This window comes from Haematobia irritans, chromosome 5, assembly GCF_050003625.1.
Source record: "Haematobia irritans isolate KBUSLIRL chromosome 5, ASM5000362v1, whole genome shotgun sequence".
NCBI classification, from domain to species: domain Eukaryota; kingdom Metazoa; phylum Arthropoda; class Insecta; order Diptera; family Muscidae; genus Haematobia; species Haematobia irritans.
The window spans coordinates 71,285,935-71,312,334 of NC_134401.1; the positions used below are offsets into that span (position 1 = coordinate 71,285,935).

The 26,400-nt window shown below is 36.7% G+C and overlaps 1 protein-coding gene and 2 long non-coding RNA genes across 5 annotated transcripts in view; 1 reads left to right on the forward strand and 2 right to left on the reverse strand.

Moving 5' to 3' along the window:
• LOC142239163 (uncharacterized) overlaps positions 1-26,400 on the reverse strand; it is a 288,432-nt gene that overhangs the window by 55,888 nt on the left and 206,144 nt on the right. For all 3 annotated transcript variants that reach the window (XM_075310933.1, XM_075310932.1, XM_075310931.1), the window contains one exon: positions 23,412-23,616. In XM_075310933.1, coding sequence (XP_075167048.1) covers positions 23,412-23,616 — 205 coding nt within the window. The remainder of the gene's footprint in view (positions 1-23,411; positions 23,617-26,400) is intronic.
• Positions 22,192-23,400, reverse strand: LOC142239167 (uncharacterized). Its single transcript, XR_012722938.1, has 2 exons — positions 23,104-23,400; positions 22,192-23,031 (listed from the first exon to the last, which is right to left on the reverse strand). It is a non-coding gene; the product is annotated as an uncharacterized LOC142239167 (long non-coding RNA).
• On the forward strand, positions 24,390-25,317 carry LOC142239164 (uncharacterized). The gene is made up of 3 exons (XR_012722935.1): positions 24,390-24,561; positions 24,623-24,855; positions 24,914-25,317. It is a non-coding gene; the product is annotated as an uncharacterized LOC142239164 (long non-coding RNA).

The window sequence follows — 26,400 nt, forward strand, 5'->3', positions numbered from 1 at the left end:
TAAGAAGGCATGATTTTTGCGGTACTTCGCAATTTTCCCGCTGGGAAGTGATTACGTTAGACTCTTTGAACACCACAAACACAAGTTCATTATTGGGGGTGATTTCAATGCGAATCATATCACGACTAATAACTACAAAAGGTAGAGAATTACTAAAAGCAATCAATCAATACGGATGTAAGGCGATTTCAAGTGGCTCTCCAACATATTGGCCGACGGACACGACCAAACGTCCAGATATCATTGATTTATTTATCATAAACAAAATTTCATTAAGCTTAATAAAATTGGAGGAGGGATTTGACCTAAATTCAGATCACTCTCCAATATATCTAACATATAACTCTAAATTCACAATTAAAGAAGAAAAACCAAGACTAATTAGTAAAGAAACTGATTGGGAATTGTTCAAAATATTGGTTAAAAATAGTGTTAATTCTTTTACGCCAATAGAAACCCAGGATGATCTGGAGGATGAAATTCACAATCTCACTAAAACCATACAAAATACTGGATGGAATAGTACACGTATAAAAAACCAAGATCAAGTCAAACATACCCATTGTATATTAGACATCTTATAAAGCAAAAACGGAAGCAACGCAAAAAATGGCAGACTAACCGATCACCCAATGATAAAACTCTGTTAAATAATTTAACTCAAAAAGTTAGAACAGAAATAAAAAAAAAATTAAGAACGTAAAGTTCAAAAAATTTATTTCCCATCTAAGTTATGACAGTAAGACTGATTATTCACTATGGAAGGCCACGAAAACATTAAATCGACCAACAAAACTCAATCAACCGTTGAGAGTAGTACCGAATGCATGGGTAAAATCAGATAAAGAAAAAGCCGATGAATTTGCGAAAAACCTGGCTACAATCTTCTCAAAACAAACTACAACAAGCTTTGAACGCGCCAATTATACCAAGAACCAATACCGAAGATAACAATAAAAAAAATGCTTGTTGAAATAAAGGATCTACTCAATAATAAATCTCCTGGCTTTGATTTAATCAATGGTGAAATCTTAGAACAGCTTCCCATAAAAGCAGTAGCCAAAATAACAAAAATATTTAACGCTGTTATACGACTAAAATATGTACCAACAATTTGGAAAGTAGCCGAAGTTATAATGATTCCAAAACCCGGCAAAGACCTGAACGAAACCAGTTCATATAGACCGATATCGTTATTACCATTAATTGGTAAATTGTGCGAAAAAGTTATAAGTAAGCGACTAAACACATTTATAGAGCGAATGAATATAATACCATGTCATCAATTTGGCTTCCGCAAAGGACATTCCACAATAGAACAAATACATCGAATTACAAGCGATATTGAAGAAGCTTATGAAAGACATGAGGTATGTTCGGCTGTGTTCTTAGACATATCTCAGGCATTTTATTATTGCAAATTATTGGAGTCATACCTAGACGATCGATATTATCGTTTGAAACAGGGAAATTAATATTCTGAAATCTATCCAATACACTCGGGAGTTCCACAGGGTAGTATACTGGGTCCTCTCCTGTACCTGTTATATCCACACTTGGCCCTATTCTTTTTTCTATTTATATAAACTATATGCCAAGGTTTATCAGGGACTACACGACACATATGTATGCTGATGACGTGCAGATATATCGAAGCGTGACTATCGACTCTATCATTTTTCAGTTTCCTTTCATTTCTTTATTGTTGTTGTTGTTGTAACAGTTTATTGTGATCTCATCCATTTCATGTTATACGCTTGGTACATCAGCTTGTTGGCAGATCAAGGAACTCTGCGACTAAGATGGGGTGTGTCCAGAGTGATCTGGTGGTAAGTCGGGTTGGTTTGGCTGGGCAAGAGAAAAGATGACGCGTGTCGTGTGGCCCTTGGTTGCAAATTGGACAAACGTCAGCTACGCTGCTATCAATCACCGATAAGTAGGAATTGAGGCGGCTGCACTTGCCTGATCTTAATTGGGCCAAAACTACCCTAGTCTGCCGTGGGAGGTCTCTTTCCTCCGGTGCTATGGGCGGTGGTCGGACTCCAAGAACAGGATTAACCTTGTAGCTTCTCACCGCTTCAGCTACAGTATCCTCATGAATCCTGTTCAAACCTGCCTGGTACGCTGCTTGATCTAGAGGCTCTCTTTTATAGCGCTGGATCTCGCGCTCTAGATTATGTATATCAACCCTTACGTTCCTGGGTGGTGGTTGTGTATCCATAAGATGGTGGTTTGGATGATTACTGCGATAACAACCCAGGAGATACTGCTTTGACAACATGTAGTTGTGTCTTCGCACAGGGATGATCTTTGTCTCCACATAAAGGTGATCCAGGGGTGTGCTGCGGAGACACCAGTCGCAGTTCTAAGAGCAGCGTTCTGGCAGGTTTGTATGTTATTCCACTGCGTATCACTGGTCTGCGGTGTCCACACTGGCGCTGCATAGTTTACCACTGACCGGCCAATTGCCTTATAAGTAGTTAGCAAGGTTTCTTTGTCCGCACCCCAAGTACTGCCGGCTAGTGACTTGAGGACCTTGTTTCTACCACGGAGCTTATTACAAATTGCAGTGGCATGGGCAGATGACCTAAAAAGGCTGTCGAATGTGACCCCAAGAATCTTGAGGTAATTTGTGGTCGGAATTATTACTCCATCGACTCTGATATTCAACTGCCTGCGCACTTCTGCCGTCCATGTAGTAAATAGTGTGGCTGAGGATTTGGTGGGGGATATCCTCAAGTTTCTCGCAGTGAAATAACTGGTAAGATTAGCTATGTAGACGTTCAACCGATCGCAAATGTCATCAATATTGGGCCCAGATGCCAAGATTGTACAGTCATCCGCATATGATACAATCTCGACGCCGTCAGGAGGGGGTGGAATCGAGGACATGTAGAGGTTAAACAGTGCCGGAGATATCACCCCACCTTGGGGAACTCCCTGTTTAACTCTACGCGGTCTTGACTTTCTGTCCCTGAATTCCACGTACGGCTGGCGTCCACACATATAATTCAGCACCCAACGCTTCGCTCCTGCCGGTAGGGACGTATTCTCGATGTCCTCAAATAATGTGGCATGGTTGACCGTATCGAATGCTTTCGATAGGTCAAGCGCCACGAGGAACGTCCTGTGACACGGCCTGGGCTGGTTAAGTCCCTTATTAATATGTGTCGAAATGGCATGTAAGGCTGTTGTCGTACTATGTACTTTACGGAATCCATGTTGATGGTGGGCAGCTGGAAAATTCTCCACAAGGCTGGGGAGGAGTAATGCCTCAAGTGTCTTGGCTACTGGCGAAAGAAGGGATATCGGTCTGTACGATTCACCTTTGCTCGAATCTTTGCCCGGTTTCAGTAGTGGAATCACCCTTCCCATTTTCCAGACATCGGGTATAATGTGTGATTCCAAAGATAAATTGAGGAGTCTGGTCAGGTACTCAACTCCCAGTATTCCCAGATGCTTCAGCATTAGCATTGAAATTCCGTCAGGGCCCAGCGCCTTAGATGGTTTCGCGCTGTTGATGACATTGGTAACTTCGGCTGCAGTAAATTGTGGTGTGTCATCGGCTCGGAGACCACGTACACGACGGGTGGCTCTCCTTTTCGCTCTATCACTCTCGGGATGCTCGACAAACTGTCGGTTGAAGTATTTGGCGCACCTCTTCGGATCAGTCACAGTCACGTCGCCAAATGTGACTGAAATCCCATCATCCCTTGTGGAGGGGTTCGAGAGGGCTCTAACTGTTGACCACAATTTACCAGTTCCTGTTCCTAAGTTACATTGCTTCAGGTGCTCTAACCAAGTGTTCCGCTTGTGCTCGTCGACTATCTTACTAATCTCTAGATTTAGTTCTCTGATTCTAGGATCAGCAGGGTTAGCACGACGGCGTTCATCACGCTCGTCTGCGAGTCCCGCCGCTTCGGCTGGGAAGTTGGGCCTCACCTGGCCAATTCGACCAGCGGGTATGAAGCGAGCGGCTGCTGCGTTGATGATGTCCCGGAACTCCCTCTGGGCAACATGAGCATGTGAGGGGGACGGGAGCTCACTGAAGCGGCGATCGGTATATTCTCTGAAGCCTTCCCAGTTGGCTTTCTTTTGATTAATAAACGTCCGGCGTTCAGAGGTTATGAAATCGGAGGGTCGGTTGATGGTGAGAATTATGGGGAGGTGGTCCGAACCCAATGAAATGACGGGTTGCCAGGAGACGTCATTTATCAGACCAGGCGATGCTAACGATAAATCTGGCGAACTGCTGCAGTCACCCATAATTCTCGTGGGGGCCTCTTCGTTCACCGTGCAAAATGTGGAGTCGTCTATCTGCTCTGCCAAAGCTATGCCCCTCTGGTCATTACCCAGGAGAGAATGCCAAAGTTCATGGTGGGCATTAAAATCTCCTAGAACCAATCGGTTATGCCCGCTCAACAACCACTCAATGTTTGGGCTATAACCAGGAGCACAGCTACCAACCGGCGGTATGTACACATTGTATAGCTCTATCTCGGCAGCCCCACACTTAACTGCTACCCCCATACATTCCATGTACGGGTCATTAGTGTCTAGCACAAGCGTGATAGGTATATACTGCACGGAACGGTGTAATATGAAAGCCAGGCCACCACCTCCATTTCTTGTGCGATCCTTCCGTAGGACATTGTACCCATCACAATGTCGTAGGCTGCAGGTGGGATTCAGCTTTGTTTCCTGGATCGCCGCGACCCTTATCCTTTTCCGATTCATAAAGTCTACGATCTCACTAATCTTACCACGGAGCCCGTTGCAATTAAATTGCAAAAATGATGCACTCTCCGGAACTGGTACAACAATATTCGGTGTAAGATGCTGCGGCGGAGAATATTGTTGTGCGGGAGAAGTCGGTGGGGTCACATAATCAGATGACCCACTGCTGCTGTCATTGGCACAGCATCCTGCCACGAAGTCAGTTTGACTATACTCCCGCAGCGATGTTAGGCCGGAGCAGTTCCGGAAGTGCACCCATTCCATGGACCGGTTACACCTCACCGAAACCGAGCGATGGTGAATTCGATTTCGGCAGACGGCACAGTACCATGGTCCGGGTTTTCTTCTATCCCGGCTCGGACCAGAAGCAGGCGGAGAAGGCTCCCCGGGATGCACCTTCTCCAACACGAAAAAACGGACGAGACAACACGTACACTGAGGTGGCAGCCGCTGGCCGATGGCTGGTATCCATCGGGTCAATCCGGTGCGTAGAACCCGCCGCCGTGGGATTGATTATTCCTTATTAAATGCATTCCTATACAACAATATTAAAATCTTATAATTATAGTATAGGATTATTAATTTTAATAACACATTTGATTATCGTAGTAGTTTTAAAATAAGTACAATTAAACTAAAAGCAATTTAACAAAGGGAGAGAACATAAGAAAAATATGTTTGTTTATCACAATTAACATAACATTATGAGAAAAATAAAAAGATAAAATAAAATATATACAAAAGATAATAAATAAATAAAAAAAATAATAACAATAAGAAAATGATAGTAAATCAAAAACACATTTTATTAACTTCAATTATTCTGAAAATATACAGTAATCAGTCGTTTGAAACTGAAAGCGTTGGTGGTGATTTGCAGTTTATTTGGCAGTCTATTCCAGAGTCGTATGGCTTATATGTGATATTGCCATTCTGATACCAACGTTCGATATCTTATATGAATAATCTTTTTTCCCCTGTTGGACCTGGCAAAAGGTAACCTCTCAAATAGGTATTTTTGGTAACTTTAAGTTTAATGTCTGGTGTAATAAAACAAGCGTCTTTGTGTTACATAAGTTACAGACGTTGACGCATTTGCCTATAAGGGTACTTTTGGCAAAAAGTTACGTAATGCCAGTTATATTGTACGGCTGCGAGCTGTGATGCGGCATGCAATCGTTAAGCTGAATTTGGCATTCAATAACATAATTAGGTACGTTTATGGTTTGGGGCGATTTGACCACGTATCCGCAGGCTTTTATATGGGATGGATCTTGACGGATTGGTTAATTTTAGGCTTATGTTGTTTCTCCATCGGATAATTTATTCACACGAACCATTTTATTTATATGCTAGGATACGGTTTGCTAGGTCTAATAAGAGAAACATTATTGTTCCAATTCGGTATCAAAGTCATGTTTCAGATTGCCACTTCTACATAAATGCAGTACGCCTCTGAAATATATTATTCCACGACATTAAACTGACAAGCAACACAGTGCAATTTAAAAAAAAAGTTTATTTGATCATTATTCAAATGTACAACAACTATAGTAAATTAAAATCACTTTTATTTTTTTATTTATTGCTATTTATCTCAATTTTTTCTATTTATATATTCATCTCTGTTTTATATATTAATTCATTCATTAATTTTTTTACTTTAATTTATTTATACAATTTATTTTTTCGTTTTTGTGTTTTTATTTTTTACTCAAACAAAAAAATTGTAATATTTAATTTAATTTGTGTTTTTATGTTCAAATCATTTTATTTTAAATCATTTTATTATACAAGGATGTTATTGTTGGACACTAAATGCCTGTACTGTAATTATAAGAATTAATTCTTTTTGTGCAGGTTATTAAAATACACAATATAATAAATAAATGTGGTATCACAATGGACTGAATAGTCTAAGTGAGCCTGAAAATAAATCGGGCTGCAGCTTTAACCTAACCTAACCTAAGTGGTTTCGTAGTAGGACATATAGTGCTTACGACTTCCACTTACTGCGTAAGGGGTATGTAATTAGGAAGAACTCAAAAAGTTGCTAGAATAAAAAAATGTGAACTCTATATTCCAAGTCAATTTAACTTTATTTTAGTCCATGGAATTATTATGTTTGGAGAAAGTTTCCTTTATTTTTTGCGTACGTTAGTTGAATGAACTAAAACACGGGAAAAAATTATACACAAATGAACAAATGAATAGAATTATTTCTTTGAAATTGTAAATTTTGTACAAATGCGCCAATCGTGGTCTAAAGGCATTCATGCAATTTTGAACTCCAACAACAAAATTTTCTTTAACAAGTGAAAAAAATAAATTACGTCAAATAATTTTTTTTGAATTTGTCGAAAAATATTTACTTATTTTTGTGATATCGGCGTGACGTCAGCGTTTGTAATATTGTTTCGTTACAATTTTCTAAAAATAATATAAATTTTATAAAATTAACCAAACTGTAGGCAAAATTGTTTTTTTAATTTATTTTTTTTTTTGTTCAGTTTAATAACAGTTTCTTTGGACATAAATCATTTTTGTATTGACTATTATATCTTTACCAGAGGTAAGTCTGAAAATAATTAAATAAAATATGGAGGGTTTTCTTCCAGAAATTTAAAGCGATTAAATGTCTAGAAGACATATAAAACTAGGTTAAAAAATATGTTTACATTAATTCTTTTATTTATTTGTATAGATGAGAACATATCACGGCAATTCAAAATGATGGCAGTTTTGAAACAATTGGTAAATAAAAATATTAATGTTAGTCCCCCAATCGATTTTCCAGTGAAATCCTCCGAGAATGTGGAAACATTAAATTTAAAAATTGCGGACGATGTCGATAAATATGTAAGTACTTTATAGTGATTTAAAAATCATCAAAATTTCTAAAACGTCATACAATCCATCATGTCATTATTTAGGTGACTACACCCAGAAAAGGAATATGAGTAGCATGTTACCTTTATAGCAAAAATATTCTTTTCTCGTACAACATAATATGGATTGCGTACAAAATTCTAATTAAAACATTTGTCCACAATAGCAGTGGATAACAGATATAAGAAAGTTGAAAAACGTCTTCTGATATGTTTATTTCATTTTCTTTCACTCTCGTCGCTTTTTAACGTCTGCCTCCGATGATCCAGAAAAAATATTAAATTTGATGCGGATGATGTGAAGATTTACTTCTCATCTAATAGCTCCTAAAAGATGACCTAAATCGCTTTGGGGACAGGTATATGATTAATTTAATGGATTTAATGGATCAGAGGAAATACAAACATATGCGATTAACCAGGTTCAGGTCCACTAAAGTTACTTAAATTTAATGTTAATGTAAATAAGTCTACGCTTTTGATATTCGTATTTTAAACTAAATTTTAATAATCACATTACTACGATGGTGAAGAAGGCCTTTCAGACTCTCTGACGGAAGAAGTTATAAAACTTCTCAAAGATAACAACATTTCGGAATATTTTCTAAAGAAAATTTCCCTTGGTGTTAAAATTTTATGTGAGATTGACGAATGCTACAATAAAATCTTTCAAGTTTTGCGTGAAAATAATTTCAGTTCTTTACACACGATCCGAAGAACAAAAGCTTTTAAAGTCATAATCCATGGATTGGATAATAAAACAGACACTGAAGTGAAAATGAACTAACTTCTCTCGGTTTAAAAAGTAGTTACGTCAAAGTTGTAAAAAAGACCATTGAACAATATGTTGACACTTTGTATATCGTCCACTTTTAAAGAGGTTCGATAAAAATGAGCGAACTGAGAACTAATTTTCGTTCTCTCTTTCGTGTAATTATTAAATGGGAATTCCAGAAAAAAAAAATAAAAACAAACCTGTCCAATACCACAAATGCCAAATGTTTGGTCATGGCGAAAAGAAATACAATGTAAAAGCAAGGTGTGCAAACTGTGCGGGGAGACAAAACAATTTACTGCGATTCAGCATCCAAATTTCAGTACACAAACTGCAGACAAAATCACAAATCTACTGATCCATCATGTCAAACATTAGGGCCCACCACATTAAGGCCCACCATGGCAGAAATCGAACAGCAAAATTCTCCACAAATTCGGACAAATTTACTATTATTCACCCTCTCGAACAAACTTTTATTCCGACATCTTCCCGAATGAGCCGTTCCACCCAGGACTTGACACTTACGAATGCACCGTAACTGATATCTTCACCGAAGGTTATAAATTTCATCGGATCTTTTACCAGTTGAATTCTCTATATCAGCTTCGAATCAACCTACGGATATTTTGAAATTCGATTTCTGTCGAGCTAACTGGTCAAGTATTGGAAAGCATATTGACGCACACACTCCAGCTGAGAATGTAGTTATAGGCCCGAAAATAGACATAGACATACATGTTGAATATTTCACTACCACACTTTTGGATGCAGTTAGAAGTGTAGTTCCATATAGGGCCTCAAGGCGTCCTATGCTACCTGCTTATATTTTAGACCTTAGATATAGAATGGATTGGAATAGGTACAGGCAAACTCATGATCATGTGGAAATTTTTCTGCTTAGAAATAGGCAGTGGAATAATATGTTGCAGAAACTGGATCGCGGTTCAAAGCCGTTTTGGAATGTAAGTAGAATTTTGCGGAAGAAAGTTTCATACTGTCACTCTCTACTGTCAAGAGAGGATGTTTTAGTTACCGCTGTGGACAAAGCAAACACATTTGCCAAGACTTTTTGTTACAACCATAGGATTTCGGAAAATCTTGGAAACTCTCAACACGAGGAACTTGTAGACAGCTGTGTGAATGAGTTTAATTAATTAAGGATTATAACACCAGACGACGAGCTAATTACTGATGTTGAGACTATCCTATCTAATCTCAAGAAGAAAAGGTCGTGTGGATTAGATGAGGTTAATAATGAGATGCTTTTGAGCGCACATGGGAAAAGTCTTGAAAAAAATTTAAAACAAAAAATTTCTAAGATCTTGGCCGATAAAAGAATTTTACCGAAAATCCTTTATCCATAATAAACAGGAACTCATTGTCAGTTATATTGTACGGCTGCGAGCTGTGATGCGGCATGCAATCGTTAAGCTGAATTTGGCATTCAATAACATAATTAGGTACGTTTATGGTTTGGGGCGATTTGACCACGTATCCGCAGGCTTTTATATGGGATGGATCTTGACGGATTGCTTAATTTTAGGCTTATGTTGTTTCTCCATCGGATAATTTATTCACACGAACCATTTTATTTATATGCTAGGATACGGTTTGCTAGGTCTAATAAGAGAAACATTATTGTTCCAATTCGGTATCAAAGTCATGTTTCAGATTGCCACTTCTACATAAATGCAGTACGCCTCTGAAATATATTATTCCACGACATTAAACTGACAAGCAACACAGTGCAATTTAAAAAAAAGTTTATTTGATCATTATTCAAATGTACAACAACTATAGTAAATTAAAATCACTTTTATTTTTTTATTTATTGCTATTTATCTCAATTTTTTCTATTTATATATTCATCTCTGTTTTATATATTAATTCATTCATTAATTTTTTTACTTTAATTTATTTATACAATTTATTTTTTCGTTTTTGTGTTTTTATTTTTTACTCAAATAAAAAAATTGTAATATTTAATTTAATTTGTGTTTTTATGTTCAAATCATTTTATTATACAAGGATGTTATTGTTGGACACTAAATGCCTGTACTGTAATTATAAGAATTAATTCTTTTTGTGCAGGTTATTAAAATACACAATATAATAAATAAATGTGGTATCACAATGGACTGAATAGTCTAAGTGAGCCTGAAAATAAATCGGGCTGCAGCTTTAACCTAACCTAACCTAAGTGGTTTCGTAGTAGGACATATAGTGCTTACGACTTCCACTTACTGCGTAAGGGGTATGTAATTAGGAAGAACTCAAAAAGTTGCTAGAATAAAAAAAATGTGAACTCTATATTCCAAGTCAATTTAACTTTATTTTAGTCCATGGAATTATTATGTTTGGAGAAAGTTTCCTTTATTTTTTGCGTACGTTAGTTGAATGAACTAAAACACGGGAAAAAATTATACACAAATGAACAAATGAATAGAATTATTTCTTTGAAATTGTAAATTTTGTACAAATGCGCCAATCGTGGTCTAAAGGCATTCATGCAATTTTGAACTCCAACAACAAAATTTTCTTTAACAAGTGAAAAAAATAAATTACGTCAAATAATTTTTTTTGAATTTGTCGAAAAATATTTACTTATTTTTGTGATATCGGCGTGACGTCAGCGTTTGTAATATTGTTTCGTTACAATTTTCTAAAAATAATATAAATTTTATAAAATTAACCAAACTGTAGGCAAAATTGTTTTTTTAATTTATTTTTTTTTGTTCAGTTTAATAACAGTTTCTTTGGACATAAATCATTTTTGTATTGACTATTATATCTTTACCAGAGGTAAGTCTGAAAATAATTAAATAAAATATGGAGGGTTTTCTTCCAGAAATTTAAAGCGATTAAATGTCTAGAAGACATATAAAACTAGGTTAAAAAATATGTTTACATTAATTCTTTTATTTATTTGTATAGATGAGAACATATCACGGCAATTCAAAATGATGGCAGTTTTGAAACAATTGGTAAATAAAAATATTAATGTTAGTCCCCCAATCGATTTTCCAGTGAAATCCTCCGAGAATGTGGAAACATTAAATTTAAAAATTGCGGACGATGTCGATAAATATGTAAGTACTTTATAGTGATTTAAAAATCATCAAAATTTCTAAAACGTCATACAATCCATCATGTCATTATTTAGGTGACTACACCCAGAAAAGGAATATGAGTAGCATGTTACCTTTATAGCAAAAATATTCTTTTCTCGTACAACATAATATGGATTGCGTACAAAATTCTAATTAAAACATTTGTCCACAATAGCAGTGGATAACAGATATAAGAAAGTTGAAAAACGTCTTCTGATATGTTTATTTCATTTTCTTTCACTCTCGTCGCTTTTTAACGTCTGCCTCCGATGATCCAGAAAAAATATTAAATTTGATGCGGATGATGTGAAGATTTACTTCTCATCTAATAGCTCCTAAAAGATGACCTAAATCGCTTTGGGGACAGGTATATGATTAATTTAATGGATTTAATGGATCAGAGGAAATACAAACATATGCGATTAACCAGGTTCAGGTCCACTAAAGTTACTTAAATTTAATGTTAATGTAAATAAGTCTACGCTTTTGATATTCGTATTTTAAACTAAATTTTAATAATCACATTACCACGATGGTGAAGAAGGCCTTTCAGACTCTCTGACGGAAGAAGTTATAAAACTTCTCAAAGATAACAACATTTCGGAATATTTTCTAAAGAAAATTTCCCTTGGTGTTAAAATTTTATGTGAGATTGACGAATGCTACAATAAAATCTTTCAAGTTTTGCGTGAAAATAATTTCAGTTCTTTACACACGATCCGAAGAACAAAAGCTTTTAAAGTCATAATCCATGGATTGGATAATAAAACAGACACTGAAGTGAAAATGAACTAACTTCTCTCGGTTTAAAAAGTAGTTACGTCAAAGTTGTAAAAAAGACCATTGAACAATATGTTGACACTTTGTATATCGTCCACTTTTAAAGAGGTTCGATAAAAATGAGCGAACTGAGAACTAATTTTCGTTCTCTCTTTCGTGTAATTATTAAATGGGAATTCCAGAAAAAAAAAATAAAAACAAACCTGTCCAATACCACAAATGCCAAATGTTTGGTCATGGCGAAAAGAAATACAATGTAAAAGCAAGGTGTGCAAACTGTGCGGGGAGACAAAACAATTTACTGCGATTCAGCATCCAAATTTCAGTACACAAACTGCAGACAAAATCACAAATCTACTGATCCATCATGTCAAACATTAGGGCCCACCACATTAAGGCCCACCATGGCAGAAATCGAACAGCAAAATTCTCCACAAATTCGGACAAATTTACTATTATTCACCCTCTCGAACAAACTTTTATTCCGACATCTTCCCGAATGAGCCGTTCCACCCAGGACTTGACACTTACGAATGCACCGTAACTGATATCTTCACCGAAGGTTATAAATTTCATCGGATCTTTTACCAGTTGAATTCTCTATATCAGCTTCGAATCAACCTACGGATATTTTGAAATTCGATTTCTGTCGAGCTAACTGGTCAAGTATTGGAAAGCATATTGACGCACACACTCCAGCTGAGAATGTAGTTATAGGCCCGAAAATAGACATAGACATACATGTTGAATATTTCACTACCACACTTTTGGATGCAGTTAGAAGTGTAGTTCCATATAGGGCCTCAAGACGTCCTATGCTACCTGCTTATATTTTAGACCTTAGATATAGAACGGATTGGAATAGGTACAGGCAAACTCATGATCATGTGGAAATTTTTCTGCTTAGAAATAGGCAGTGGAATAATATGTTGCAGAAACTGGATCGCGGTTCAAAGCCGTTTTGGAATGTAAGTAGAATTTTGCGGAAGAAAGTTTCATACTGTCACTCTCTACTGTCAAGAGAGGATGTTTTAGTTACCGCTGTGGACAAAGCAAACACATTTGCCAAGACTTTTTGTTACAACCATAGGATTTCGGAAAATCTTGGAAACTCTCAACACGAGGAACTTGTAGACAGCTGTGTGAATGAGTTTAATTAATTAAGGATTATAACACCAGACGACGAGCTAATTACTGATGTTGAGACTATCCTATCTAATCTCAAGAAGAAAAGGTCGTGTGGATTAGATGAGGTTAATAATGAGATGCTTTTGAGCGCACATGGGAAAAGTCTTGAAAAAAATTTAAAACAAAAAATTTCTAAGATCTTGGCCGATAAAAGAATTTTACCGAAAATCCTTTATCCATAATAAACAGGAACTCATTGCTTTCTAATAAGATTCTAATCTTTAAGTCAAGATTTAAGTCAAGAAATTGTGCTAGTACCATATATAGAGATTACAAACTGCTCAAAATAAAATACTAAAAATGTCCCTTACCTTGGCATTTCTCGACGATTTCGCTGCATAATATCAGTAATGTCAACCCAGTTTTGGAAAGCAAGTGAACAACTTTCGAACAAAATGTACCTTTTCCATAAATTCATTTATATGTAATTTATATATTGAACATTAACATAACATGTTTTTAATACATCTATCAACTTATATATGTATAGAAGGGTTTTGCTAATAGTTTTCATTCAAACACATTATCATTAAAAACAAAATCAAAAAATATTAATGTATTATACGACAATTCTAATATTCTAGATATAAGGCTGAACCACTTCTGTGCAATACCTTTAGAAAGATAAGAAAGAAAATTGAATAATCTTACTATTAAATAAAGAATGAATGAACAAGGCCTTTGGAGTCCTGGGTTTCATAAAGTGAATGTTCACAATTTCCTCTAGGGGAGTTCACGATTTCATGAATGGCATTCGTTTTCTTTTAATCGTGCAATGTGCTAAGGCGACTGATAACGCGTGTAGTGCAGACAACACTGCTCACGTTGAGTCACGTTGTTTTTTTGAAAACTCACGGTGTCATTTAATCGTTGCCAGATTGATTCACTTTCATGAACGGATCATTTTGAAATGAGTACGCCGTTCATGATTTATTCTATCAGTGTAGAAGTATTAAGTTTTGTAGTCGGTATAACCGACTGGATAGTCCTTTTCCTGTTTACAACCTTCTGCTTCACATCAGCCATGGCGTGGTGTGTACGCTATACCTATTTAGTGGGGATGTCGGAAGAAGCGACAAAGCGGGTTTTCGAAAAAAACTCGAGACAATTGAGACGCAAAGAGAAATTTGGTAAGAAGAAACGAAAAACAATGTCAATGAATAACTATACATATTACAAAGAGAGATAATTTGGAAAGCAGGTACAATCAAATGCAGGTAATTTCTCTTTTCCAATATTGCCATAGGAAGGAAGTACTTTGTTTTCGGATCCATTCGGATATGTTTCTTGTTAGTTTGAATAAAAAAATAAAGAACGCAGATTTAAATCTCAAATATAAAAAATGGTTTTAATGTTGTACATTGTTTTTCTTTTGTTTTTTTTTTTCGACGTACATTTTTGTAGATATATTCTTCCATTTTATCTCAATTAAAAAGTTAAAATTGTAGTAATTTGCAAAACCTTCTCAAAAGAACTTCGAAGGTAGGTTAAAGTGTAAGCCCGATATATTTCGGGCTCGCTTATTCAGTCCATTGTGATAAAGAACTTCAATGGAACTGAAAAAGTCAACAGTCACAGTTTCAAATCCCCGCAGTGTGACACTTTTATTTGAATTAGCGTATTTACTAAGACTAATTGATGGAGGATCCCGGGGTGCTATTAAAAGGAAATGTTTGTGGGAAAATTCAAACTTTTTCTGCGATGTATTAACAATGTTAGGTGCATAAACCAACGTTTGTTGTAGTATTGCAGAAAATTCAACAAATATTACAGCCGCTATAAAATGAGCTGGATGTTTCACCCATACACTATTTACATTTAATTGTGAACGGCGGTCTAAGCGAAACCAAAAAACACCACATTTTATGTAGCATATTTTCATACCATGCCCCGTCATATTCAATAGAGAGTTCAATCTGATGAACTCTCTAATGTGAATGTTAAGTTCGAGCCGCTAAAGTTGCCATTTCTTCGCAGTACTTTTTTTTAATAATTCACTTTAAAGAAAATGAACTTTTCAAATTGTTGCTTTGGATGATCCCCCATCAGGGTAAACCAATTTGCCCAAAAAAGTTATAATTTTACTCTGCTTATACAGATTTATTTTCGATTTTAACTGCTAAACTCGAACTTAAACCCCACCTTAAAGGAAAAATTGTTCAACTGTTTAGTTTAGCCACTTTAATTGATATGTCCGATATGTTTGCGCGTGGGTTGATTTTGACGGAGAGCCACCAAATCTAGCGCGTGTTAAAAAGTAATACAATGGTAGTACTGTTTGGAAAATTACAAATAAAATATATAAAAACATTTGTTGTTTTAAATTAATGAGTATTTTTTTAAATTATTAAAAATCAATAACAAAACAATATAAGTCTATCAATGTATGTGATGGTGTATAAAGAAACTATATAGAAACACCAGCAGAATTACAACTTAGGTTAGGTTAGATTATTGTAAGGCTTACATAGACTATTCAGTCCATTGTGATAAGAGAATGAAGCCGACCCATTTTTGTCAGCGGCGGCTGATAATAAATTTTTGCATTCGGCGGCTTGACGGCTAAGCTGATATAAATTTGTATATTCATTATAAAATCAAATTGAGATTATCGGAATGATTATCAGATTAGTTGTACAACCAGTCTTACAACCAAATGTATATATCATTCATATCTTTTGAGCAAGATTTTTGCGAAATCATTATAGAATCTTGATATTGAATGATTGTGGATCGATAGTTTAAAATTTTAGATTCGATTGGCAAAAATTGCTCGGCGTCGGCTAAAATCAGCGGCGCGGCTCGGCGGCTTCATTCTCTCATTGTGAACCACATTAACTAAAAGTACCTATAACATATGGGCACTTATTGTTTTAGCCCCTGAACCTACTCGATTATTTTCTTCTGTTGAACCAACCTGATTATTCCAACACACATTAACAGACTGCTTAAGTTAAAAATTTCCAGGTCCACCAGTAATCTAAATCTCTATGCCCCTAAATTCGCTTACGCCTTACACAAAATGCAGAACACTCACACAAGAGGTGTTTAATTGATTCCTTTTCCTCCGCATCATTACAGCTCATACAGTAGTCACTATAGCAGATATTAGGAGTAATATCTGACTTCTTGAGACACATAGATGGCGTCGCTAGTATTAAATGCATATTATTTTTTATATAGTACCAACCTTCAAATGATTCGTGTCAAAATTTGACGTCTGTAAGTCAATTAGTTTGTGAGATAGAGTGTCTTTTGTGAAGCAACTTTTGTTATTGTGAAAAAATAGAAAAAAAAGAATTTCGTGTTTTGATAAAATACTGTTTTCTGAAGGGAGCAAATATGGTGGAAGCAAAAACTTGGCTTGATAATGAGTTTCCGGACTCTGCCCCAGGGAAATCAACAATAATTGATTGGTATGTAAAATTCAAGCGTGGTGAAATGAGCACGGAGGACGGTGAACGCAGTGGATGCACGAAAGAGGTGGTTACCGACGAAAACATAAAAAAAATCCACAAAATGATTTCAAATGATCGTAAAATGAAGTTGATCGAGATAGCAGAGGCCTTAAAGCTATCAAAGGAACGTGTTGGTCATATCATTCATCAATATTTGCATATGCGGAAGCTCTGTGCAAAATGGGTGCCGCGCGAGCTCACATTTGACCAAAAACAACAACGTGTTGATGATTCTGAGCGGTGTTTGCAGCTGTTAACTCGTAATACACCTGAGTTTTTCCGTCGATATGTGACAATGGATGAAACATGGCTCCATCACTACACTCCTGAGTCCAATCGACAGTCGGCTGAGTGGACAGCGACCGGTGAACCGTCTCCGAAGCGTGGAAAGACTTAAAGGTCCGCTGGCAAAGTAATGGCCTCTGTTTTTTGGGATGCGCATGGAATAATTTTTATCGATTATCTTGAGAAGGGGAAAACCATCAACAGTATTATATGGCGTTATTGGAGCGTTTGAAGGTCGAAATCGCGGCAAAACGGCCCCATATGAAGAAGAAAAAAGTGTTGTTCCACCAAGACAACGCACCGTGCCACAAGTCATTGAGAACGATGGCAAAAATTCATGAATTGGGCTTCGAATTGCTTCCCCACCCACCGTATTCTCCATATCTGGCCCCAGCGACATTTTCTTGTTCTCAGACCTCAAAAGGATGCTCACAGGGAAAAAATTTGGCTGCAATGAAGAGGTGATCTCCGAAACTGAGGCCTATTTTGAGGCAAAACCGAAGGAGTACTACCAAAATGGTATCAAAACATTGGAAGGTCGTTATAATCGTTGTATCGCTCTTGAAGGGAACTATGTTGAATAATAAGAACGAATTTTGACAAAAAAGTGTTTTTCTTTGTTAGACCGGGGACTTATCAGCCAACCTGTTATGTCCCTTGTAGACATGTCGATGAACCGGAAAGGTTTCAAGTGACTTGATGTTATCTCTAAAGTTTCGCAATCGATAGTCGAATTCTGAAGGTACAGCTTCATCCCATGAGAGATTTAGATTCCACAGTTCTTGGACAAATATTTTCGCCCTGATGACTACAGGAGATGGCAAACCTAGGGGGTCGAAAATTCGTGCAAGATCTGAAGTGACCGTCCTTTTGGTCACCGACCTGATTGGCGCTAGGTTGACCTTTACTTTAAGTTGGTCAGCTTTGGGTAACCAGGTCAATCCCAAAGTTTTGGTATAATTGGTGTCCTCTGTTGTGAAGTCAAGGCTAACTTCTTGGTCACACTCCGGAATGTTATGAAGCAGCTGGATATGATTGGCACTCCACTCGTAAATTAAATCCGTATCGCGCCATGACTTGTTGCAATTGGCGCTGGGTTTCCAAGGCTGTATTCAAGCTGTCTGCCCCGCCCAGATCACCATCCACATAGAAGTTCTTTTCCAAAAAACTGGCTGCTAAAGGAAAATGCCTCTTGTTTTCCCGGCTTATTTCTTTCAAGCATCTAATTGCCAGATAGGGGGCTGGTCGGGTTCTGTATGTAACGGTATTTAATGTGAAGTAGTTGATAGGTTCAGTGGTATAGTTTCGCCACAGGATAATCTGATATGGTCTGTCTTTAGGATGTATCAGTATTTGAGGAAACATTTTTTCTATGTCGGTGGTAAACACGAAACGTGGCAATCTGAAGCGTAGCAGAATAGCAAACAGATCATTCTGTAGTGTTGGGCCAGTATGCAAAACATCGAAGTTTAGTGGTGCTGCTTTCAGGTCGTAGAATGCAGTGGTGGGGAATAAAATATTTTGCTCCTGTCACACAGTGCTTCGTATTCCTCCATAAACTGTGTGTATTGTTGTTTTAAGGTAATGTCTTTGGATAGTCGCCGTTACAATGACAGGAAACGGTTGAAGGCGAGACTGTGTGACTCTCCTAAAGAGCTTGGTTCGGCACAAAATGGGAGCCTTACGATGAATCTTCCTTCTTTGTCACGTCCAGTATGCTGATTAAAGTGAGCTTCGCACTGTGCGTCATATACCGATAATTATTTCTGTGTATTATCGACTTCTTCCAGTTTCCAGAATCGTTCTATTGTCTGGTTCATGCTGTCTTCATCAGTTAGTACCCCACATATTGATGTTTGCAAATGTTGATCACATACCTTCCCTGATGCTATCCACCCAAGTATTGTGTTTTGCAAGATTGGAAGGTTGTCTCCTAGTTGGATTTGTCCGATAGCGAGTAGCTGATGATAATATTCTGCGCCTAATAGGATGTCGATTTTGCCCGGACGGTTGAAGGTAGGGTCTGCCAGCGTTACATTGATGGGAATTAGCCATTTACCAATGTGAATAAATTGAGCAGGTTGGGGAGTAATTATTTGTGGTAGTAGGAATGCCTCCAAGCGCGTTGAGAAATTGTTGGATCTCGACTGGAGCGAAATGTTCACTCTGTGTTGAACCTTGGTCTGATTTCTTCCTATACCACTGATTGACATAGTCGTAGACCTTCTTGGTAGTCCGAGTCGTGCTACTAATCTTTCCGTAATTAGGTTGACTTAAGATACCGAGTCGAGTATTGCTTTACATTCGGTTTCCAGACAATTCGCCTTAATCTTGACCAATGCAGTTCCTAGTAAAATATAGGGCCTTCGAGATTCAGAGTTTAAGGCCAAACTTTCAGCTATATGGCTATGGGAGCCCCCGTGGTGCAATGGTTAGCATGCCCGCCTTACATACAAAAGGTCGTGGGTTCTATTCCTGCCACGACCGAACACCAAAAAGTTTTTCCGCGGTGGATTATCCCACCTCAGTAATGCTGGTGACATTTCTGAGGGTTTCAAAGCTTCTCTAAGTGGTTTCACTGGAATGTGAAACGCCGTTGGGACTCGGCTATAAAAAGGAGGTCCCTTGTTATTGAGCTTAACATGGAATTGGGCAGCAGTCAGTGATAAGAGAGAAGTTCACCACTGTGGTATCACTATGGACTGAATAGTCTAAGTGAGCCTGATACATCGGGCTGCCACATAACCTAACGTAACCTAACTTAACCTTTCAGCTATAACGGATGGGGTAGTGATAAGCGAAGCCGCCGTGGATTGGTTGGAAGTTGTTGCTGATGCTGGTGTTATGGTGTGTTCCATGTGATCTCCTTTGATTGATTTAATTGTGGAATTAGAGGGTCGTGTGGGAGGTTGTTCAAGGTGAACGAGCGTATGGTGCTTTCTCCCACATTTTTGGCAGCGGCCTAAAACCGTACATTGTTTAGTGGAATGCCTGCTGCTAAAGCAATTTACACATAACTTCTGCCAGAGTATAAGATTGAGGCGGTGTTTTGTGCTGAGTAGAGCGAATTCCTGGAATCGGTATAATTGGTGAAAGTCCTTCTTACAAATGATGCAATGTCGGCTTTCAGGACTTGGATGGGAAGTCAGGGCGCAATTTTTGGAGCTATTGATAGAGATCTTTTCCTTTACACCCATTGCTTCCAAAGTATGAAAATAGTTCTCCAAGAACGATAGGAAGTCGCTTATGGTTTGCAGTTCCTTCGGATTTTTGATCATTTGTTCATGTTGACTATGAACACCTTTATCCAACTTTTTAACGAGGAGGTGGATTAAAAGTGGATCCCATGACGAAGTCTAGAGTCCCATGTTGGAAAGAGCTGCCAAACATTGTTTTGTTGTGTCATGCAATCGCTTGAGGGCGCTTAAAGATCCAGCACCTGAGGGTTGATCGAGTAGCTTCTGGATTGTCGTGGCTACCATAACCCTCTTGTTGTTATAACGATGTTCCAGCAATTGCCATGCCGTGTGATAATTTTCTTCTGTTATGGCAAGGTGAGCAATAAGGTTTTGCTGCTTCGCCTATTACGTGGTTTTTCAAGTACCACATCTTGTGAGCATTCGGGATTTTCTGATGGATCATTTTTGTGAACAGATCCGAAAACGATATCCATTTCATATAGTCACCATCGAATTTGAAGATAGTGACTGCAGGCAGTGGTAAAGAAGTTGGTCTGGCCACAACTTCCGGGTTGGGGAAGGTTGAATCCCTGCTGGCATTAGAGAGTTGGATAACTGCTGCCTGGGCCTCTTTCTCGAGCCAAATGTATTATGCTGCATTGTACCCGAGTTGCTCTGGGTCTGGGTACTTGTCTAGAACATCGTCGTTGAGATTCTCTATCTGTTGCCACAGACGGTTTATTGTGGCCACTTTCACCTCATAGTAGGTTCTTTCCTGGCCACTAAATTGCAAACCTTCTAGTTGCCGACCCAGAGCTGCCATTTTGCCCAACGAACGGCTAATAAGACCGTCGTGACCGCTAGAGGCACCAACCGCTTCTTCGAATTCCTTCCAGGCTGCATTCAGCCTAGCCAGTCGGTCTTGTTAATATGCTGTGTGGCCTTTTGAATCTTTCCTAATATTTCTGATGAAGTTGGCGATGTCTTCGCCGATATCCTTCAGCTGTCGGAGGAGCTCAACCTGATTTTCCATCGTTGATTGGTAACAGTAACGACTTATCGAATGTAAGTGACTTATCGACGGCGACGTTTTTGGCGGCATTTGCGAGATTCGTTGCTCGGAGAGGTTGTCCGAAGGACAATGGATAATGGGACAAATTTTGTTGCTGCTTCGAGGGTCTTAAAGTCCGAATTTCGTTGCTTTATTCGAAACATTAGTTCTGAAATTGTTCAGTCATATGTGAATAATGGAGTCAATTGGCATTTTAACCCTACTGCGGCGCCTCATACGGGTCTATGGGGGGCAGGAGTTAGGTCCTTTAAGCACCATTTCAGAAGAACTGCCTGTAATTTAAGATATACATTCGAGGAGTTTTCAACCCTATTAGCTTGAGTTGAATCATGCTTGAATTCAAGACCACTTTGTCTCTTATCGAAGGACGTTGATTGCGTTGATGCACTTACTCCAGGTCACTTTTTGATCGGTGGTCCAGTATTGTCACCATCAGAACCACAGATACAAGATACCCCAATGACTCCAATCAAGAAATAGTTAAAAGGAATAAGTGGAAAACAGATGAATCAAACTTGAAAGTCAATGTTATGGTTGTTGTTCGTGACGATAATTTACCTCCTAACGAGTGGAGAGTAGGGAGAGTACCCAGCAAAAAATTTGGAAATTCTTCTAAAGGCACAACTTTAAAAGCACTTCCAAAAATGTCCTCCCAAAGATGTTCTTTATTTTAACTGCACAGGAAGTTCATTTGAGTTAATTTTTTTATAACTCGCTTTTTCATATTTTTAATGCGAAATTTAAAGTTTTATTGTTCCAAATAGGTTAAAAATAGATTAAGAATTAAAAAAATAGTGCAAATTATTAAAATTTTGCCGAAAAAAATGCTAGACAAATTACGAATTTTTGAAAATATTTGATGTCAAACGTTACAGACAAGCGTTATAATGCATTAAAAATCATAAAAAAATTAAAAATTATTTATTCGTCAAAATATGCAAAACACTGGATTCGCATCACACTTTATGAAGTGATGCAAATTCAGTGCAACGGCTTTGGTGGACATCCGTCCTATGATAAGCCCATGTTAAATTCATCGCTTCTGCGTCAATTTTGCACCACTTCCGGATCAAAACAAAAACACATTTTCACTACTTTTTTGGCGACGCTTTTTTTGCTGGGGTAACAAAAGTTTTTCCTGGTGTGGATGGAAAGGTCAGAGTTTTCGAAATCCGAACGGCTCAGATCGTTGAGGAATATCCGGGGCTACAGTTGGCGGATCCACTATTTTATCTATCAAGGCACGTACATCTCTCCATTGGAGGTGACCTGTATTCTAAGATAATACGAAATGGAGTTAGTGGTGATACATTGGGAAGACCTTTAGCACAGTTTACGATTGTTGGCTACATAATTTCCAGACCCTGTTCCTTTTAATTTAAATCTGGCTTGTCGGATATTGAGTGAAAGTTTTATCGATTGCAGAGTACTGCAAGGGGGCCGGAATGTTTATGTTGAGATGAATTTATTTGGAGTTATAGAATTACCGCCATCTATTGAGATGTGGAGAGGAACCATATTCGGTTTGTATCCCTTTTGAACATTATCGAAGATGGCTATCAATATACCAGTTTGGGATTTTCTTGTTATCTTTAAGAATCTACTGTTACTCGTTATTATTTTATTACCTTTGCATCCAATTTTTCTTTTTAAGTTAGTTCATAAGAATCGTTCGAACTGTAAAGTTTTAAACATTATAATTATTGAATTTCGCTGAATTTGTTAAAATTAAAATTTGTTAAAATTAAAATTTGTTAAAATTAAAAATGCACCACATTGTGCTTGTTTTATAAGTAATAAGAAGTTTTGTTGGTAGCTTCAGCAGTGCTCCGCCTGTGCTTTGTAAAAATACCCCAATTAGCATACGAATAAACATTGTCTTCATTTTGATTAAATATAAAATGTGCATAAAATTCGTCGCTTAATTACAAATTACCTGTGTATCTCACATTCGACAACTGGGTTTCTTAATAGAGTTTCACCGATGTTAACGTTGCGAATGGAATTAGCCAATTTGGTCCAATAATCACAAAATCCCATTGAACTGGCATTGTACCGTAAGTGGGTATATATATTCAAAGTCCTCGGAATTTCAATTGAGCTCTCATAGAGTAGAGGAATTATCTTTCGGGTTTTTTGTTCTATAAAAAATAAGTTATAGAATCAATAATCATTAAAATGAGAGATGGGGTTGAAAATATATAAATTGATAATAAATAAATGTCTAAACCCAGAAAAAAGTGTCTTCGAAACTAAAGGAAAATATGTTTATCAATTTAGCTAACCATTTTATTTCCATTCAGTTAAATTTTTGTGGTAAATAATAAAATTTACTTGTTTCAGTAAAAAAATCCTAAACTGAAAGCAGTTAGAAATAGTTCGTTAACTAGAATAAGGCATGGCATTTTGTAATGACATATTTCAACGCCAAGGAAATTTCTGTGATATAGATAATAATACTTGGGCAAAATTATGCAATCTTTTTTTTGTTAATTGACTTCTAACTGATTATATATGATAATTACTTATATGTGAGATTTTTTTAATATTTTTGTAGAAAATATTATATATTTTCTTTCTTTTGAATATTTTATTATACTACAACTAGGCAACATGTTAGAGAGCTATCGTGTTGTGAAAATCCCATTGTTGTTAGAGGATTTATGTGGATTGAATAAAATCAGGCTTTCATCTTATTGAAATAGTACATCGAAAGTCTTGTTTTAATGCCAATTGTTGAGAAGGCGAAAGCGAATCTGATTGTGATCGTTGTATCATTGATTGCGATATCGTCACGGATAAGGTACATAATTTTGTACCTCTATGATCCGTAGGGAAAATACAGGTACTTTAGTGGTTGACAACGCGGTTATTCAAGCTTGTCAAACTTCTATCCCCTAGTCACGAGGTTAGATATAGTCAACGTTGACTTCCTTTTCATTTTTTACTTTCATCTAATCAGAAGCAGAGAATCCAAATTTTTTTACTACCTCAAATCTCGTGACATCCAGTCGAAAAAATACTTCAAATTCCCTAAAAGTACTAAAAAATTTTCTCGACTGTGCTCATTTGAAGCGGCAAAATAGGTATTTATGGATTTTCCATTTGTTTTTCAAATAATTTGTACTAAACAGTAAATCTCCGTAGTATATCCTTTTTCCGCGAGGTCCCGAGTTAAAATATTTCCCCTGGTCCTCAAGGACGGGGAAATCTGTCATCTTTTCCCACTTAGATAATAGTTTCGTACGCAGTTTTGATCCGTTTTGACGAACGAAGTTTCCCAAATTTCCTTTTTTTTTGTCGCACGGACAGAAAACTTATCTCGAGATCAGTATAGGATTTCCACAGTACTCTCAAGAAGGAAATATTTCTTTGAATTGGTAAGGAAGTCAAAACTTGATTGTTGCAAGAATTTAACAAAGTAATTATTTTCTGTAGGCAACCAATAATTTACACCCTGCCGTCGTTTATAGCTTTAAAGCGGAGATCATCAGAAAAGTCTCGAAGAAGAATTCAATTTTACGAGGAGAGTAATCTCAGTGTGAAAAGAAATCCATTGCATACCAACAGTAAAAGAAGGAAGAAAAATGAAGCAGTAAAGTAGTTACTCGCGATCGTCTTAGTCATACACATACCTGGTGCTACAGTAAATGAAATCCATAAAAAATATGAATGTAAAAAAACCTCGATCTAAAGGAATTATATCCAGAAAAGTAAATTTAAAGCTCATGTCCTCATTGGTAAACAGCTCAAAGACTGTAATCTAAATTGTGTATGCAACCCTCCGAAGGAGAACATTAAAAAAAAGTTATTCGAATTGGGTACAATGTTTTTTTTTTTTTTTCAAAAGTGCTTGGAGAATGAAAAGAAAAAAAATATGAATAAATAGAATTTATATAATTTAAAATTTTATTGAAAACTCCATAATATAGAAAAATCGTCAAACATCTCTATTTTGAATCGCTGAGGCCTCATCGTCATCGAAATATGTGTTTGGGTGAGTGTTTATATTTCATTCATTATAATTCTTTTTTTTCATAAAAAAAGACGCAAGGCAAGGTAAAGTGGAAACATCATTAAATAAATTACGCATTATGTGTACTCCACTAGAGTCCAAATAAATTGTTTGTGTGGGATCAGTAAAAAGTCTCCAAACTATGTTTCCCCCTTACCTTCCCTCTGTAGTAACTAGCATTCATATTTCTATTTTTTCATTCAACTCTCTTCATTTATGATTTAATGTTATTCCTTCATTATTCCCGCGTAAATAATGATCATTATCTCTATCTCATTGCACTGAGTATGTTGTTGGTGTAAATTCTCATAGAGACATCACAGACTCTCATTCACAATTTTTTTTTACTATTACCATTTCGGTAAGATTGTTTTTTGTTTTCATTAGTTTTATGATTTTTACTATTCTTTGCCCAAAATTCGATTGTACTTGCATCACGTTTGTTTTGCTAAAATAGTTTGTAAGAAATTACTTTCTCCGTGGATATTTTACAAGGTATACCCAACAAACATTTCTTCAGTGTACTCCATACTCTGTTAGAGAAAAAAAAATAATACTGTCTTTGAGTTGTTGAAATTTGGAATTTCTGCCATAACTAAAAAAAATATGTAATTTCGTTTGTTTGCTTTTATGAAATTAAGTATTCTCTGAAAAAAATTAGAAAAATTAGGATTTGCTATAATAAGACCGCATATGAATTTCTGAAAAGCTAGCAAAACTAATTGGTTGCTTTGAAATTTGAATTGTTTAGAATTTGTTGATTTTTTTTATAGTTGGTCTGATAATAAAAATGTATTTATATCTTACTTCAGTTTCTTTGTTACAATTTAAAGACAAAAATGATATGAAATTTATTAGATTAATAATCCTAGGCTTACACATTTACTAATGATTTGGAAAGAAATTATAT